General features: G+C 40.1%; 1 protein-coding gene across 1 annotated transcript; it reads left to right on the top strand.

Moving 5' to 3' along the window:
• Nucleotides 1-4827: 4827 nt before the first annotated feature.
• LOC135714146 (uncharacterized) lies at nt 4828-13739 on the top strand. The gene is made up of 2 exons (XM_065237435.1): nt 4828-5193; nt 13308-13739. The coding sequence occupies exons 1-2, from the start codon at nt 4834-4836 to the stop codon at nt 13737-13739; spliced, it is 792 nt and encodes a 263-aa protein (XP_065093507.1). The 5' UTR covers nt 4828-4833.
• The last annotated feature ends 1111 nt before the right edge of the window (nt 13740-14850 follow it).

The raw sequence follows: 14850 nt of genomic DNA, 5'->3' as shown, positions 1-14850 counted from the left end.
AGCCATAAAATTCAGGAACACGTGGAATTCGTTGACCAACTTCAGGATGATGTAGAGTGTAACAATGTGGTACACAGGAGCATCAGAACAATTGACAACCCGTGGTTGCTAATCCGTTATTACCAGATCACCTGTTATTACACAAAGAACCAACAGATTGGAACTAGCAATCATCCACAACGTGTAAATATTGGTGATAACAAACTATACATAAGCGCCGACCACGTCCAAACGCACGTCAATAGCACGGGTAGGAATTTAGTGACGTGATACTCACTTTGCTGAAATCCTCTGAACTTCCCCGATAAACCACTGAGATGGTGGGTAAAAGAGTTGATGTGTTTAATTTATGAAGTAAAGTGATTATCAACTCTTGAATATGAAGAGGCCCGAGAATTAAACCCATGATCTTCTTGCAAAAACGGTCGCTCCAGGCCCACCGAACATCTCATATTACAATATATTACGTACTATCGATAAGTGTCACACAACAAACGACAAGTGCAATGTGCCTCTAAAATTTATCGTTATGAAAGGACATTGGATTTAAGCCACGATTTTCTACTCAGTACGCAAAAACGGCCTCTCTAATGCCACCGAACCCCTCATATCACAACTTTATTCTTTATTCTTTATTGGGAGCAGGGAAAAGCCCATTTGAGTGGAGCTTATAAAAGCTTTTTTTCTCAAATGGGCATAAAACCTCCTCATTTTTTCGCATCAACAGAACAGTACATTCCAAATGATGCATTATTAACTTAAGACTAAACAAAATACGACCTTATTCTATTTCTTACTACTACCTATCATTTACTAACTGAGCACTTTACGGAACCTATTTTTATTAATGAAACGTGACAGACATGGTAGCAACGGTTGAACACACGACACATACTACAAAAAGGCTCGTTATAGCCATAATTAGTACGGAATGTCGATTTACGCATAAATTGATGAGAACGGAGAGTACGACGACTAATATTAAAATTCAACTCACGTAACACTGCAGGACAATCTATGTGAGATTGAACAACATCAGATATGAAACAAGCCTTAGTGACATTCCTTCGAACCTTCAGAAGGTCAAGGTCAATTATTTTACAATGATCTTCATATCTAGGGAGATTATATGGATCATTCCAAGGCAAACGTCGAAGAGCAAAGCGAATAAACTTATGTTGGATAGCTTCTACTTGCTGTACGCTGTTCTGATAGTAAGGAGCCCAGACAACAACTGCATACTCCAATGTAGAGCGAACTAAAGAACAATACAGGGTCTTCAAACAGTGAATATCCGAGAATTCTTTTGCAGCACGAAAAATAAAGTTCAGGCATTTAGAAGCTTTGGAGGTTATACATCCTACATGATCTTTAAAAGTAAGTTTCGAATCTAAGAGAACACCCAAATCCTTAACAGTAGATTCTCTCTTTAGAGGTATTCCGGCAATGGTGTAATCAAATGAAATGACAGAACGTTTACGTCCAAAGGAAATTACTGAGTATTTGTTGGCATTTAAGCTCATACGATTAATTGCGCACCATTTGGAAAAAAAAGGTTAAGTTCTTTCTGAAGGAAATATGTATCTTCTTCACAGGCTATTACATAACAGAGTTTGAAGTCATCGGCATACGATAGCTTAAAACATTTGAGCACTAGGTTGACGTCATTCAGGTACAGCAAGAATAAGAATGGTCCAATTTGACTGCCCTGTGAAACACCAGATGTGACATGGAATGGTTCTGATATAGTATTACCAATTTTGACCGACATTGAACGACCAACCAGATAAGAGTTTAGCCAATCTAGCAACGAACCAGGGAAACTTTGTTCAAGCTTTGCGATCAAGATTTCATGGTTGATTTTATCGAAAGCAGCTGAAAAATCAGTATAAATGGCATCGACTTGCTTGTGAGCTTCTATAGTCTTGATGATAAAGGACTTGTATGGAACCCATGTTATGTCGCGGAAACGTAGTTGAGAAAATGATGCTTGAGGAAGTCGAGGACAATCAGCTCAAATAGTTTAGACGTAGCACATAGTGCAGCGATTCCTCTGTAGTTTGAAACCTCTCGTTTATCGCCTTTTTTGTACACGGGAAAAACGAATGATATCTTCCATGTTTTAGGAAAAGATCCGGATGAGAGCGAGCGGTTGAAAATAATAGCTAGAGGATGCGAGAGAGCAGAACTACACTTCTTCAAGATGATAGATGGTATGCCTTCCGGACCGGGGTTTGGTGAGCATTTCAACCGAGCGCAAGCTGATTCAACAGTATTATGTGATATCCGTGGATGAGGACCAATGGCAGAGCGGGGAGGTACATTAGTTGCAGCATCAGTCACCAGATGTAGGTCAAATGATTCGTCAGTAAATACTGCTGAGAATTGTTCTTTGAAAAGGTCAGTTATGGCCGGAAGAGAAGAAGCTTCTTTATGGCCGAGCTCCATGGTTGAAGGTAGTCCTATTTCCTTCCGCTGTTTAGGATTGTCTTTTAAATTACGTTGAATTCGACGCAGATAAGTATGAAACAGTTTCTTGTTTAGCCGTTTGTATCTACTGTTGCAGGCGAGGTAATACCACCTTATGTAGGAGCTACGATTCTTGGACAGTTTTTTAAGAGCCGATCTTTTAACCGACTTCAGGCGCTTAAGAAAGTTGTTGGACCAGGGTGGGTACACAGGATTTTTACACACTATTTTGGGGGTGAACTGATCTATGACATAAGCTACGACGAAAGTGAAGACTTCAACTGTTGTTTCGACGCTCAAATCATGCAACATGTTCTCCCAACCGATAGAGGATAAAAATAGATTCATTTTCGAGAAGTCAGTTTTTCTGAATGTATAACGAGTGGCTTCGGTGACAGGGATGAATTCATAAGAAACACATTCCTTTATGAACAATTGAAGAGGTGGATGATGGCGGCATTCCTTAACAAGAGGGGTTGGAGCTTCAGAAACAGTAGTATCGTGATTGAGATCTTGGCTAACAAAACAGAGATCAAGCAAGCGATGGTTGGAGTTACAGACAGAGTTGAGCTGGATGAGCCCCGCTGTACTATAATCATCCAGGAGTTGATTTTGAACTAGGTTCATCGATGAGTGCGCAAGGTCGGGATGCAGGTAATCCGATGAACTTTGAATCCAGTTCACAGAACGCATGTTAAAATCACCCAGGATGAGGATCTTGTCTGCCAAAGACATGCGTGAGGTAATCCAAGCCAATGATTCACAATGTTTAGACATCAAAGTTGCACAACACAATACTTATGCTCGAGTTGATGGCATAACCATTCAAACCCGACGGCGGCGAACCAAGCAATGTGACCATGAGTATACATGAACATTGATGATCAAACAGCTCATGGATTGACGCTCCCTTCAAGCCAAACAGTTCACTGGAAATCGTCCTGCATTTATACCACAAAAACTTGAATTTATTTGAAGAAAAATTTCCAACATCATCCAAACCCGCCCATTCAATAGCCATCATCGCTGTGACAAATCAATGCCCATTTAGCTGAAATCTATCACTTTTGATCTACATCTAATTGGACATCTCGTTGACCCGGCACGTGCATATATGCGGCCGACCCTTCTACACATGCAAAGAACCCAACAAACTAATCATTTGACATCAATCTTCGAATCGAAATTTATACACTCGCTGGCTGTGCCCCTTGGCTGACTCGGATTTCATCGGCTTCGACAGCCGCGACTAATTATATGCACGATCCAAGATGACCATCATCGGACTTCTCGGGTGATTTACAAGCGATTTCGGTGAACCACTTGCTTCCACAGTCAACAAACAGTCCACCAGTCCAACCGGTTGGGTGGTGATCAATTGATTTTGATCGGTAAATCGTTCAATTGCAACTTTGCCGAGGTAGAGCCGCACCTGCACTGCAGCAAAAGCAGCAAATCTGATTCAGTTCAAACGATGTGGAATTGTTCCGGACATTTTTCAGTGTGCCAGTTGCACGACAAAAAATAAACACATATAGGTACCCTACTGGTGTGTGCGTTTTGATTCTTGCACCCATGAAATCGCATTGGTTTCCCACCATCATCAGCCACGGCGGCGAAAGAGAACGCGGCATATGCCGCGCGTACAAACAGGCCCGATCAACCTTCAAAGAGATCCGCACTCGATAAAATCAATATTCGACCCATTCCGGTTGGTCGGTCAGCCTGGCTACCCCCGATCGGTTGCGACCGTCGAGCTAACTAACAATGGACCCTCGTCCTTACACTGGTCTCGCCTCCCAAGCCAGGGCTACGACGGGGGCCTTGCAAAAGTTTTGGCTTAAAAGCTTTTTGTTCCCGTCGTCATCATCCTGCTGCGGTGGAGAATTAAGCCAAAAGGGATGCTACTTACATGCGCGGAAGGACTGATAAGCCCGCGGTCGGTAGGTCGGTCGAAGTCTAAATGGATAGAGTGTAATTCAATGGGCTCGTGGTATTCATCCGCAGATCATCGGTCGGCGGTGGAGTTCAGCTGGGAATGCCTTTTTTCCCGTTCCTGAGAGCGCGAGGCGGCAGATATGAGCAAATGTAGCATACCGTATGGATTTGCTGCTGATTCCCCATGCTGTTACAGAAGCTGTTTGGACTTAAATGTTTCTTTGTACAGCAAGCGCGATATCTTATCAGGGTTAATTCCTTTTTGGTGAATATTTCTGCTCAAGCCAAAGGCAGGATGCCGCCGCCACTGCTGGTCGTGGCTGATGAAAATCTGTGGGAAAATTTTCTGTTCAAACTCAGAAGGCTACTGCTCGGCACGCAAACACTCACTCATTTCCGGTTGTCAACGGTTGGATACGAACGAGAATGGACTCCATAGACAGAATCGAACAAATTGGAATTTGCCAACTTGTGCAACATTCACTCGGAAAGTTGAAGATCCTCCATCTAAACTCAGCCAACCAGGACTGTCTGGATCCAACGGGTGTATACTCCATCGGACAGCTCGTCGATCAGCTAATTTCGTACTTGGAAGACGATTTTCATCGGATCTTGGAGCAAACGACGCCGGATGGAAATGATTCAGCAAGGACCAATCTGACCGATAGCAATGAAGACGAGTTCAGCTACAGGCAGTTGTTGAAAAATCGGATGGAAATTCAAGCACTGGAGACCGATTTATCTGACTTGAAAAGCGCTTTTGAAGATGTCAATCAGGAGCTGTATGTAAGTCTGTCGCGTTTTTTTACTATGAACATTTAGATTTTATCAACAGCATCAAAGAATATTTCCAATGCTGATTAAAAATTCAAAGGAATAATACCTGCAAGAAGATACGGTCTTTTGAGGCAGTTTTCACGAATTGATCGTGATTCCGGGTTATTTGACCGAATGCCACTTGACAGTATGCCATTCGGCCTAACACCGTTTGGTCGAATGCCATTTGGCTGAATGGGTCATTTGGCCAAATGCCATTTGGCCGAATGGGTCATTTGGCCAAATGCCGTTTGGCCGAATGCCGTTTGGCCGAATGCCGTTTGGCCGAATGCCGTTTAGCCAAATGCCGTTTAGCCAAATGCCGTTTGGCCGAATGTCGTTTTGGCCGAATGCAGTTTGTTCGAATGCCGTTTGGTCGAATGTCGTATGGTCAAGCGCCAAATTTGATTAATGTGAAAAAAACTGTTTATTAGTTAAAAAATTAAAAACCTGAAATTATATATGATTAAAAGAAGCAATAATAATAAAACTTTTGAAGTCTTATTTCTCAGAATTTTGTTTAATTTGAATCAAAAACTTCTCAATTTCAATTTCAAGTTGGCAACGTTTATTAGCGGTGTCAAAAAACGAAAATTTTCAATCATATTTAAAAGAGTGAAATATCAGTGAAATATTACATTTGTACAGCTCATTCTTCATGGTTTTTCAAGAATAGGCTTTACATAAACTTCAAATGAATCATTGACCACATTGGCCGCTCTTGGAATCACGGGATACCCCCGAAGGAACCTGTAGCAGGGGTCAATTGCGTTTTTACACCAAAACATGCCGTGCGACAGCTCTTTCTTCGTGGTTTTTCATGAATATGCTTTCTATAGAATTGAAATGGATCATTGACCACATTGACCTTTCCGGAGTCACTGAAATGCCCTAGGAGGAACCTGTAGTAGGATTCAATCACATTTTTACACAAAACAATGCCATTGGGGAGCTCATTCTGGAACCAGCAAATGCCCCAGGATAACATGTAAGAGGAAAATTGTATCTTCACTTCACAATGCCGTTCGACAGCTCGAACTATCTGAAGTCTTGAAATGGACCATTGACTACTAGCAGTGGATAGGGAGATTAGGTCGTTAAACTCTGGTTGTAGACCAATAAAAGTCTCTCTCTTGTATTAATGTAAGGTGTAGCAAGAGCACAACAACAACTCTTTAATGAACAAAATGACTGTCGACGTCAGCTCTGGAGATGTTTGCCAGCACTTTTGTGCTTACTAGTGACCATCAGTTAGTGCCATTTCCTGCATTTCAAATAAACAATAGTGACAGTGCGAATAAACCATTCTTATTTGCAATGTTGCGCTTTTAATCTGGGTTTCAAAGCTATTTGCTATTTGCAAAGCTATGTATTATTAATGAATTATTATTTATAAATTAAGAATGCCATTTAAAATTGTAGGAAAATGTTATAAAGGAACCGTCTAATATGTTGTTGGATCACCATTTGCTTCAATAACAGCTTGGATTCGTCTGGGAATTGATTCATAAAGTTTTTGGATGGCTTCTAGTGGAATGTTGTACCATTCTTGGAACAGAAGATGTTCAAGCGTTTTCAACGACGATGGAGGAGGAAAAACGCTTCGAATACGAGCTTACAACGTCGACCAAAGTGGCTCAATTATATTTGAATCCGGCGACTGTGCTGGCCATGGCAGGTGTGTAAAGTCCTCGTCGTGTTCCGCACTACAGGTTCCCCCCAGGGCATTCCAGTCAATGCGGTCATCCCAGGAAAGATCAATGTGGTCAATGATCCACTTCAATTCTATAGAAAGAATATTCATGAAAATCCATGAAGAAAGAGCTGTCGCACGGAACGTTTTCGAGTTAAAACAAAATTGTCCCCTGCGACAGGTTCTCTCGGGACATCCCAGTGGTTCCGAGAGCGGCCAATGTGGTCACTGATCCATTTGAAGTTTAATGAATGCCTATTCATGAAAAACCATGAAGAATGAGCTGTCGTACGGCACGTTTTGGTGTAAAAATGCAATTGTTCTCTGCTCCAGGTTTCCCCGGGGGCATACCAGAGGTCCCGAGAGCGGCCAATGTGGTAAATGATTCACTTTATGTCTAGAGAAAGAATATTCATGAAAATCCATGAAGAAAGAGCTGTCGCACGGCACGCCTTTGAATAAAAACGCAATTGCCCCCTACTACAGGTTCCCCCGGGGGTATCCCGTGATTCCAAGAGCGGCCAATGTGGTTAATGATTCATGTATAGTTTATGGAAAGCCTATTCTTGAAAAACCATGAAGAATGAGCTGTCGCACGGTATGTTTTGGTGTAAAAATTGCAGTTGTCCCCTACTCCAGGTTCCCCCGGGGGCATACTGGATGTTCCGAGAGTGGCCAATGTGGTCAATGATGCATTTAAAGTTTATTGAAAGTCTATTGACGAGAAATCATGAAGAAAGAGCTATCACACGGCATGTTTTGAGTGATTAAATGATCTGCCCGCATTCAGAACCCTTCACCAGAACCGATTCCAGGGAAATGGCCATATCTCGGTTGTTTATAGGCCGATTTCAGTTCTTGGCATATGATTCGCTTAAGAAATGGTTCTTCTTTCGTTGTATTTACTTTAAAATATATATATTTAACCAGCATTATACATAAAATTTCACCAAAAATTTAGCAAGTTAGACAAGCCCTCCGAAAACTCGGAATATCGCCGGTATCCGGTGACCAGGATTATTTTCGTGACTACACCGTAAAACAATATTAGTTTTCCAGTCAAATGCTTTTGGAAGATTTAAAATCGGATCATATTTGACGAAGTTACAACACTCAAAAGTTGACCAAAAATTTGCCTATCCTAATTATTTTGAGTAACCCCTGTATATATACAGGTATTCCACTAAGACGCCCACATTCATCAGGATCAATCAAATGATATTTTTCCACTATCATACGCTCTCAACATCACGCGTGATATTGGTTCAAAATATCATGCTTGATATTGGTTTTACAAGCTCCTTTGATATTGCAAGACTATTCACAACGTGCAAAAATCAAGCTAAGAGTTGACTCGACGCAAAAATTAAAGTTTTTGAAAAATATGTTTTGTAACTTTATAAATGCTCAAAAGTATCCGAAGTGATGAAAAATTATAAAAAAGCACTTTTTTTTCTAAAAGATGTTTAAAATCGTACTTCGAAAAATTTGAGAAGACTTGATCCCCTTTTGATGACATGCATTTTTATAAGGGAGAGGGACCATTTAAACTTTTTAAATACTCTAGAGCCTCAAACATAATATAACGTTCCTAAAAGTACGGTTATTGGCCAAAAATCGCAGTTTTTAAATTGAGGAGACTTTATCCCCTTTTCCTGAGATGTCCTTCGGTATTCTTTTTTACAGGCATCCTGGGATCAAGCAACTCTCGGGAATAAGTCTCCTTTTACATTTTTTTTTTTAACGTAGACTACGTCTTACGGAATGGTTCAAAGGGTAAATCGAAAATCATAAATTGCGACCGTTACGACAAGATGTTAGGGTTTGAACACTTGTAACATTGTCATTTATAGATGAAAATGAAATTCAAATACACCAATCGATTGAAAATAACTCTACCAATCTGTTAAGCGGTGAAACGAATGTAAAAAATAATATCGATAATAGGAATTCCCATTATTTATATTATTCCTTACATTCGTTTCACCGTTTTGCTCGCCTATTCGCTTTCACTATGGATTGTGATTCTTCCCGATCTTTTTGTAAAATGCAGAAGAACGATACAGGAACTACCGGCTCGAAAAGGATTCATTTCAAGCACTACAGACATTTGGTCTTCACTAAGCAACAGAGCTGTCATCAGTTTAACAGGTCACTGGCTAGACGACAAATGTTGCACGCTAAGTCTGAAGGCACTTTTTTTGCAACTTTCATGTACCTCAGATTTTTCTTCACAGGATGTTAAAATTGATCCTAACAATCATATGTGATAGTTATAAAATATTTCACCTTGGGTTTTTTGAGAAAAAGTGTTATGAAGCTTACAAAGTCGATTATGAAGGATTATATGGCCCTGTTGACGATACAAAACTATTACTAATTGAACTTAGGAGTTAAATAAGGTTTAAAAGTTGATTGAATTAATCCAAATGGCTTTAAAAAGCTCTATTTGACTCTCAAGTAAGATTCGTATTGATCCGTTTACGCAAAATCAATTAATATTTGTTGCTAGAACATCTTGTTTATTTTCTCTTCCCTCATAAGAGTAAAAGATAAATGACGAGCAGGATAGTCTAGGACAGCCACGTAATCATAGTAGGCATTGATTTTCGTCCTGCTCCGAGTGTTTTTTATAGATGTATCGTGTAGAAAATTTGGAAAATTAAAAAAAAATCACGAAGAAAATAGAGCATTCACTTGTTGTGCTTCGAAAAAGCGACTCTGTTAAGAAAAACTTTAGTAGCGACGATTGTTGAATGATTTTTAGCGGAGTTCAATAAAGGATACCTACTATATCCGACATTTTTGTGTCTTGTACTCAGCAGGTGGCGAAGGTGGCATTTGCAATCCTGTGCGGCAAAACATTTCCTTGTATTTTTAAAAAATGAATAGACATGTTTGACTCAACGGCGAGATTAAATATAAATTCTGGCAACCATGGCGATTTTTTTTTTTGAAAATCGTTTAACCGATAACGCCGATAAAACAGGAATTGAACTCCCATGAGGTTAGCTACTCTTGCCCAGTGAGTTTAGGTAGCCCTCACCTTGAATTACTACAGAACTGCTGGAGCTTCATTGCAGTTCGCATATTTTCTCTAAGGGAACTTTCAAGAAGGTTCAGCGACTTTCTAGGAAATTCTGCGAACTATATGGAACTGTGTGAATTTTAGTAACTTTCAGAGAAGTTTATTGAACTTCAGGGAAGTTCTACAAACTTCAGGGAAGTTCTACAAACTTCAGGAAAATTCTTTAAACTTTAAAGATATGCTTCGATCTTCAGAGAAGTTCTGGGACGTTTGTGAGCTTCAGAACAGTAAGTTCTACGCACTTCAAGAGAGTTCTGTGAATTATAGCAACATTATATGAATTTCAATGATACTCTGCAAAAAGTTCTTCAAACACCAGGAAATGTTTGTAAACTTTAGGATGGTCTGTGAGCCACAGGGAAAATTTAATAACATTAGTGAAATACTGGGAACTTAAAGAAATATCTGAGAATTCCAGAAAATGCTAAACTCAGAGACGTTCTGTGAACTTCAAAGAAGTTCTAAGAACATCAGGAAAGCTTGAAGAATTTCATCGAAGTTCAACGAAATCAAGGAAAAACTTATGAACATGGAGTTGAATTTGAATGTAACTTCCATAAGCTGTCTCATTGGGTCGCTGATGGAACAACTTACACTCCATGTCTTAGAAAACAGGTATGATAAAGAGAATTTGTTGTGATATAGCTTTCTCTTTTAAGGTTCTCTTATGAAATGTGATCGACGATAACGCTTCAAATTGGGTGGTTGCTGCAAATGCGACTCAGCATGCGCAATTTGGATTCGCTGGTCGCCATTGTAGGTGCTTGATAAACGTGTAGTTTTAGAAGGAAGCAATTTTGATCATCAGCTAAAGGTTTTGGACAATATGGATGCTACTATCCTACTGACATTTTTTCTGACAACATTTTTGGATTCAGCGCACGATTTTACATGGGAAATTACCATCAGCGACAAAGTTCAAATATGCTGTAAACGAGTGTAATAATAGTAAATTTAGAGACTAAACCATTGTTATCAACTCATTTTATTTATTTAAACATGACAAAGTTACGATATCTTACGGTACCGAAGAGGGAATCTTACTGTTCCAGTGAAACGTAGTATTTTGACAACTTTAAACACCTTTTCAATCATTTTCTGCTGAATTTGTTTCGATCCTTAACAGTTTTGTATCGTCAATAGTCCATAAACTCCTAAGTATACTTCAAAACACTTTTTCTCAAAAAAACCCAAGATGAAATATTTTAAAACCTTCACAGATTTGATTGTTAGGATCAATATTAACTTCATGTGATGAAAAAATTGAGGTACATGAAAGTTGCAAAAAAAGTGCCTTTAGACATAGCGTGTGTTGTAGACAGCATGCAATATTGAATACATGCGAATTTACTGGATCCCATACCGGTGAAAGGATTGGTTTGAAAATTCACGAAATATTGGCTGAATGAAACATACCTGCCTCAACTTTGCATCTCATTCTAGGTGATAACGCTGCCAACATGATTAAAGGATTGGACACGGCCGAGTTGCCTAATGCTGGTTGTTTCATTCATACTTTGCAAGAGGTAGTTGTTGACGCCCTCGAGTGTCAGAAATTGGTAAGAGATCTGGTTACTAAATCTCGTAACATCGTAACCCATTTCAACCATTCTCCGTTGACCTGCAACAAGTTTTTTGAAATGCAAACCAAATATGAATTACCAGAACGTCAACTTCTTCAGAATGTCCACGCCAGATGGAATTCTACGTATTATATGTTACACCGGTTGATGGATCAGCGAACAGCGTTAACCTACTACGCGGGAGAAGCTGCCAACATTAAAAACTTGACTGAGTCTGAGTGGAGCATGATTGACCCTTTTCATGATTTGCTAAAGCCATTTAAAAAAAAAATATTTCTGAGGTTATTTCATACGTAGTCATCCTTCGCTTAAATCTGTATAAGCACAATAAAAATCATAGAGCTGTGGAAGCACCTAAGGAATCGTTGCACCGTCGCGCTTCAAGAATATAACGCAAGAGAACATTTTCACGTACGCTACAGTCATCAATCCAAAATTCAAACTGAATTTTATCTCGGAAAGTGAGCTGAAGCTCATGCCCTGAAACATCAGATTATTGCTCAAATTACCGGGAACGACGAGCAGCCTGAGCAAACCAGAACGCTTCCTATAAATGCTTCATCAGCCTTCAATCAGGTTCGACATCAAGTGGTTTTTGGGACTGCTTTGCAGAAATAGGAAAAGAGCAACCGCTGGTTACAAATCCGACTTCAAGCCAAATAAGGAACTCGATAGAGCAGTACATTTTGGAGAAAGTGATCGAAAGAACTGCCAATCCATACACCTGGTGGAATAAACACCAGTTTATATTCCCTGCAGGGTTCAAGCTTGTAAGGCAGTATTTGCCCGCGCCTGCTTCCGGAAAATGCAGAAATGTTTACATGCTTGATTCGGAATTTCAAATCTCTGAAATTGAAAACTGAGTAACTTTCATGACATTATTACTGTTGACTTAATTCATAACTGTATATACTATCAAATGTAAACTTAATTGACTGTATGCTTGCAAGTTGCAAGTTCTGCGAAAACAAATGTTTGTTGTTGTTTTTTAACTTTAATTGAGCTAGTAAGGTAGGTTTACCAGTAAATATTTGGCCTATTCAGTTTAATAGGCCAGCGACTATTCGGTGAACTGAATATTCGGTGACATCACCGTAAATTTTAGTTAAAAGCATTCGTAATTGAACTCGTGAGCAAAGAATCCTGATGAATGTAGGCGTCTCAGTGCAATACCTGTATAAACAGAGAGAGAGAGAGAAGGATAAGTAATTTCCATTTAATTCCACTACCTTATTTGCTTATCCTTGACAGATACGCGTATTTCATCTACAATGTGCAGAATTCTTCAGTGTCTTGTACTAATACTCGGCTGTTGGATGTATCTGTTCGGCTTCATAATTTTTAATGTGGGGGCGATCCCGGCGCAGTGGTTAGCATCCATACCTCTCACGCCAAAGTCAAGAGTTCAAATCTCACGCCTAGATAAGTCACGAATGACCCAAGAGCGTCAAAATGACTATAATAAAAAAAATTAATGCGTATGACGGAAATGAGTCACCCACCCTATCTATAACATAATAAAATATATTCAAACCTTTAATTGAAATTTTTTCTGCAATCATGAAAATGAGGGGGTATGAGTTAGCGTTATGTAATTCTAGGGGAGAGTCTTGTTAAACTTTACTCATTGTTACATAGCGAGAGATGCGGTCGAAAATCCAGATTTGTGTGTGTCTCCAATACAGCATTGCACATAATTCACTTTATTTATTTCACGAAGGAACAAGAACAACTGGAGATCGCTCGCAACAGATTCGTCGACAAGTGGGCATCCGCCCGGCAAGAACAACTGATCTACTCCATCACGGTCAGATCGGAATCGTTCCGTAAGGACATAGATCGCCAACAATCGGCAGTGGAATCAGGACTGCGAGCTGCTCGTCAGACAAACGACTTCTACGACTGGCAACTGGCCAAGTTGGAAACCGATATCGACGATTGGAAGGTGCGGTTCGAATGCGAGAAAGAACAGGTGGATTCCCGTCTCCAAAAGGCTCGCACCGAGAAACGCCTTTGGGATGAGCTGAAAGAAGAGATGGAAGAAATGAATAAGGAAATTGCCCAACTAGAACAAATGGAAATCGACTATATCAAGGAAGAAGAGCACAATAGATTGTGCCATAAGTATGCTGTACAGCTGCAGGTTTGTTAAATCAGATTCTTCTGAGTTTTAAAAATGATTTTTTTTTATTTCGAAACAGGCTTGGTGGCGAGGTGTTATGGTTCGGAAAGGATTTGGACCATTCGGTAAAGGCAAGAAATCAAAAGGCAAAAAGAAAGCAAAAGGATCCAAGAAAACTAACAAATCTAAAAAGTAGCTTTTTGCTATTTGGGAGAATACTATTTGACAGAAAATTTTGAGAAATACAAAACCATAAATTATTAAATCGAATCATGCACTGCGAAACAATCACTCAATATCATGAAAAATAGATTGCGATAAGTTTACAACGCCAATAAAAGTACGACATTTCGATAAATTGTTTATCGCACCTCGCAGCAGCTCTAAAGAGCTATATGTACTCTCCGACAAAAAAAAGTAATATCCCTCATTTCATAGTGCTCATGCGCGTTGAAACAACTGTCAGTTACAACAGCAGCAGCAGCAGTGCGGAAAAAATCCTATCCCGGTGCCGACCAGATAAATTGATCAATAAATAAAATAAATGAAAATAAATAAACATTCCCACGCCACTGTCTGCGGTCACTTGTACGGGCCTGGAACGTGTGGTCTCCTGACTTCCCTCTTCCCTCGTCGCTCGTCGGTTAGACCAACCACGCATGGTCTTTTTCTTTGCTACATATGTGACCATGGTGGCAGCAACCGAATCTACTCGCGGGAGAGCGCGCGCAAAAACTCATGTTGGAAGTTTCCAAAGGCCGCCACTCAATGTTTTACAAACTTGCCTCCAGATCGAGCAGTGCACGCGCGGTCGGCCACCTCCTCATCCGGGCTAGCCGTATCTATAGCGATCATGAGGCCATTAGCCACCAGGAGTAACAAGACACTTGGGGGTATCTGCCAGCTGCTCATACGAATGAACTCTACATACTCCCCTACGCCGTGTATCTAATCCTGGCAGGTCTTATGAAAGAACTAGCATCTAGCACCAACTCGTGCAGTAGAGGTTTACTGTCATTAATCTCATTAGATGCACACACTCAGCTTTACCACCGCGTGAGGCTACTGGCTGACCTTTCCGGTAAGCTTTTCGGTGATTGTTGGATTGAATATATAGTCAAGGCGTCATATGTCGATTTGC

This window comes from Ochlerotatus camptorhynchus, unplaced genomic scaffold (assembly GCF_037179485.1).
Source record: "Ochlerotatus camptorhynchus isolate MF236.1 unplaced genomic scaffold, CSIRO-AGI_Acam_v1.1 ptg000622l, whole genome shotgun sequence".
In the NCBI taxonomy this organism is placed as follows: Eukaryota; Metazoa; Arthropoda; class Insecta; order Diptera; family Culicidae; genus Ochlerotatus; species Ochlerotatus camptorhynchus.
Note: the sequence above shows the minus strand (reverse complement) of the source record. Positions and strands in the feature narration are given on the sequence as shown.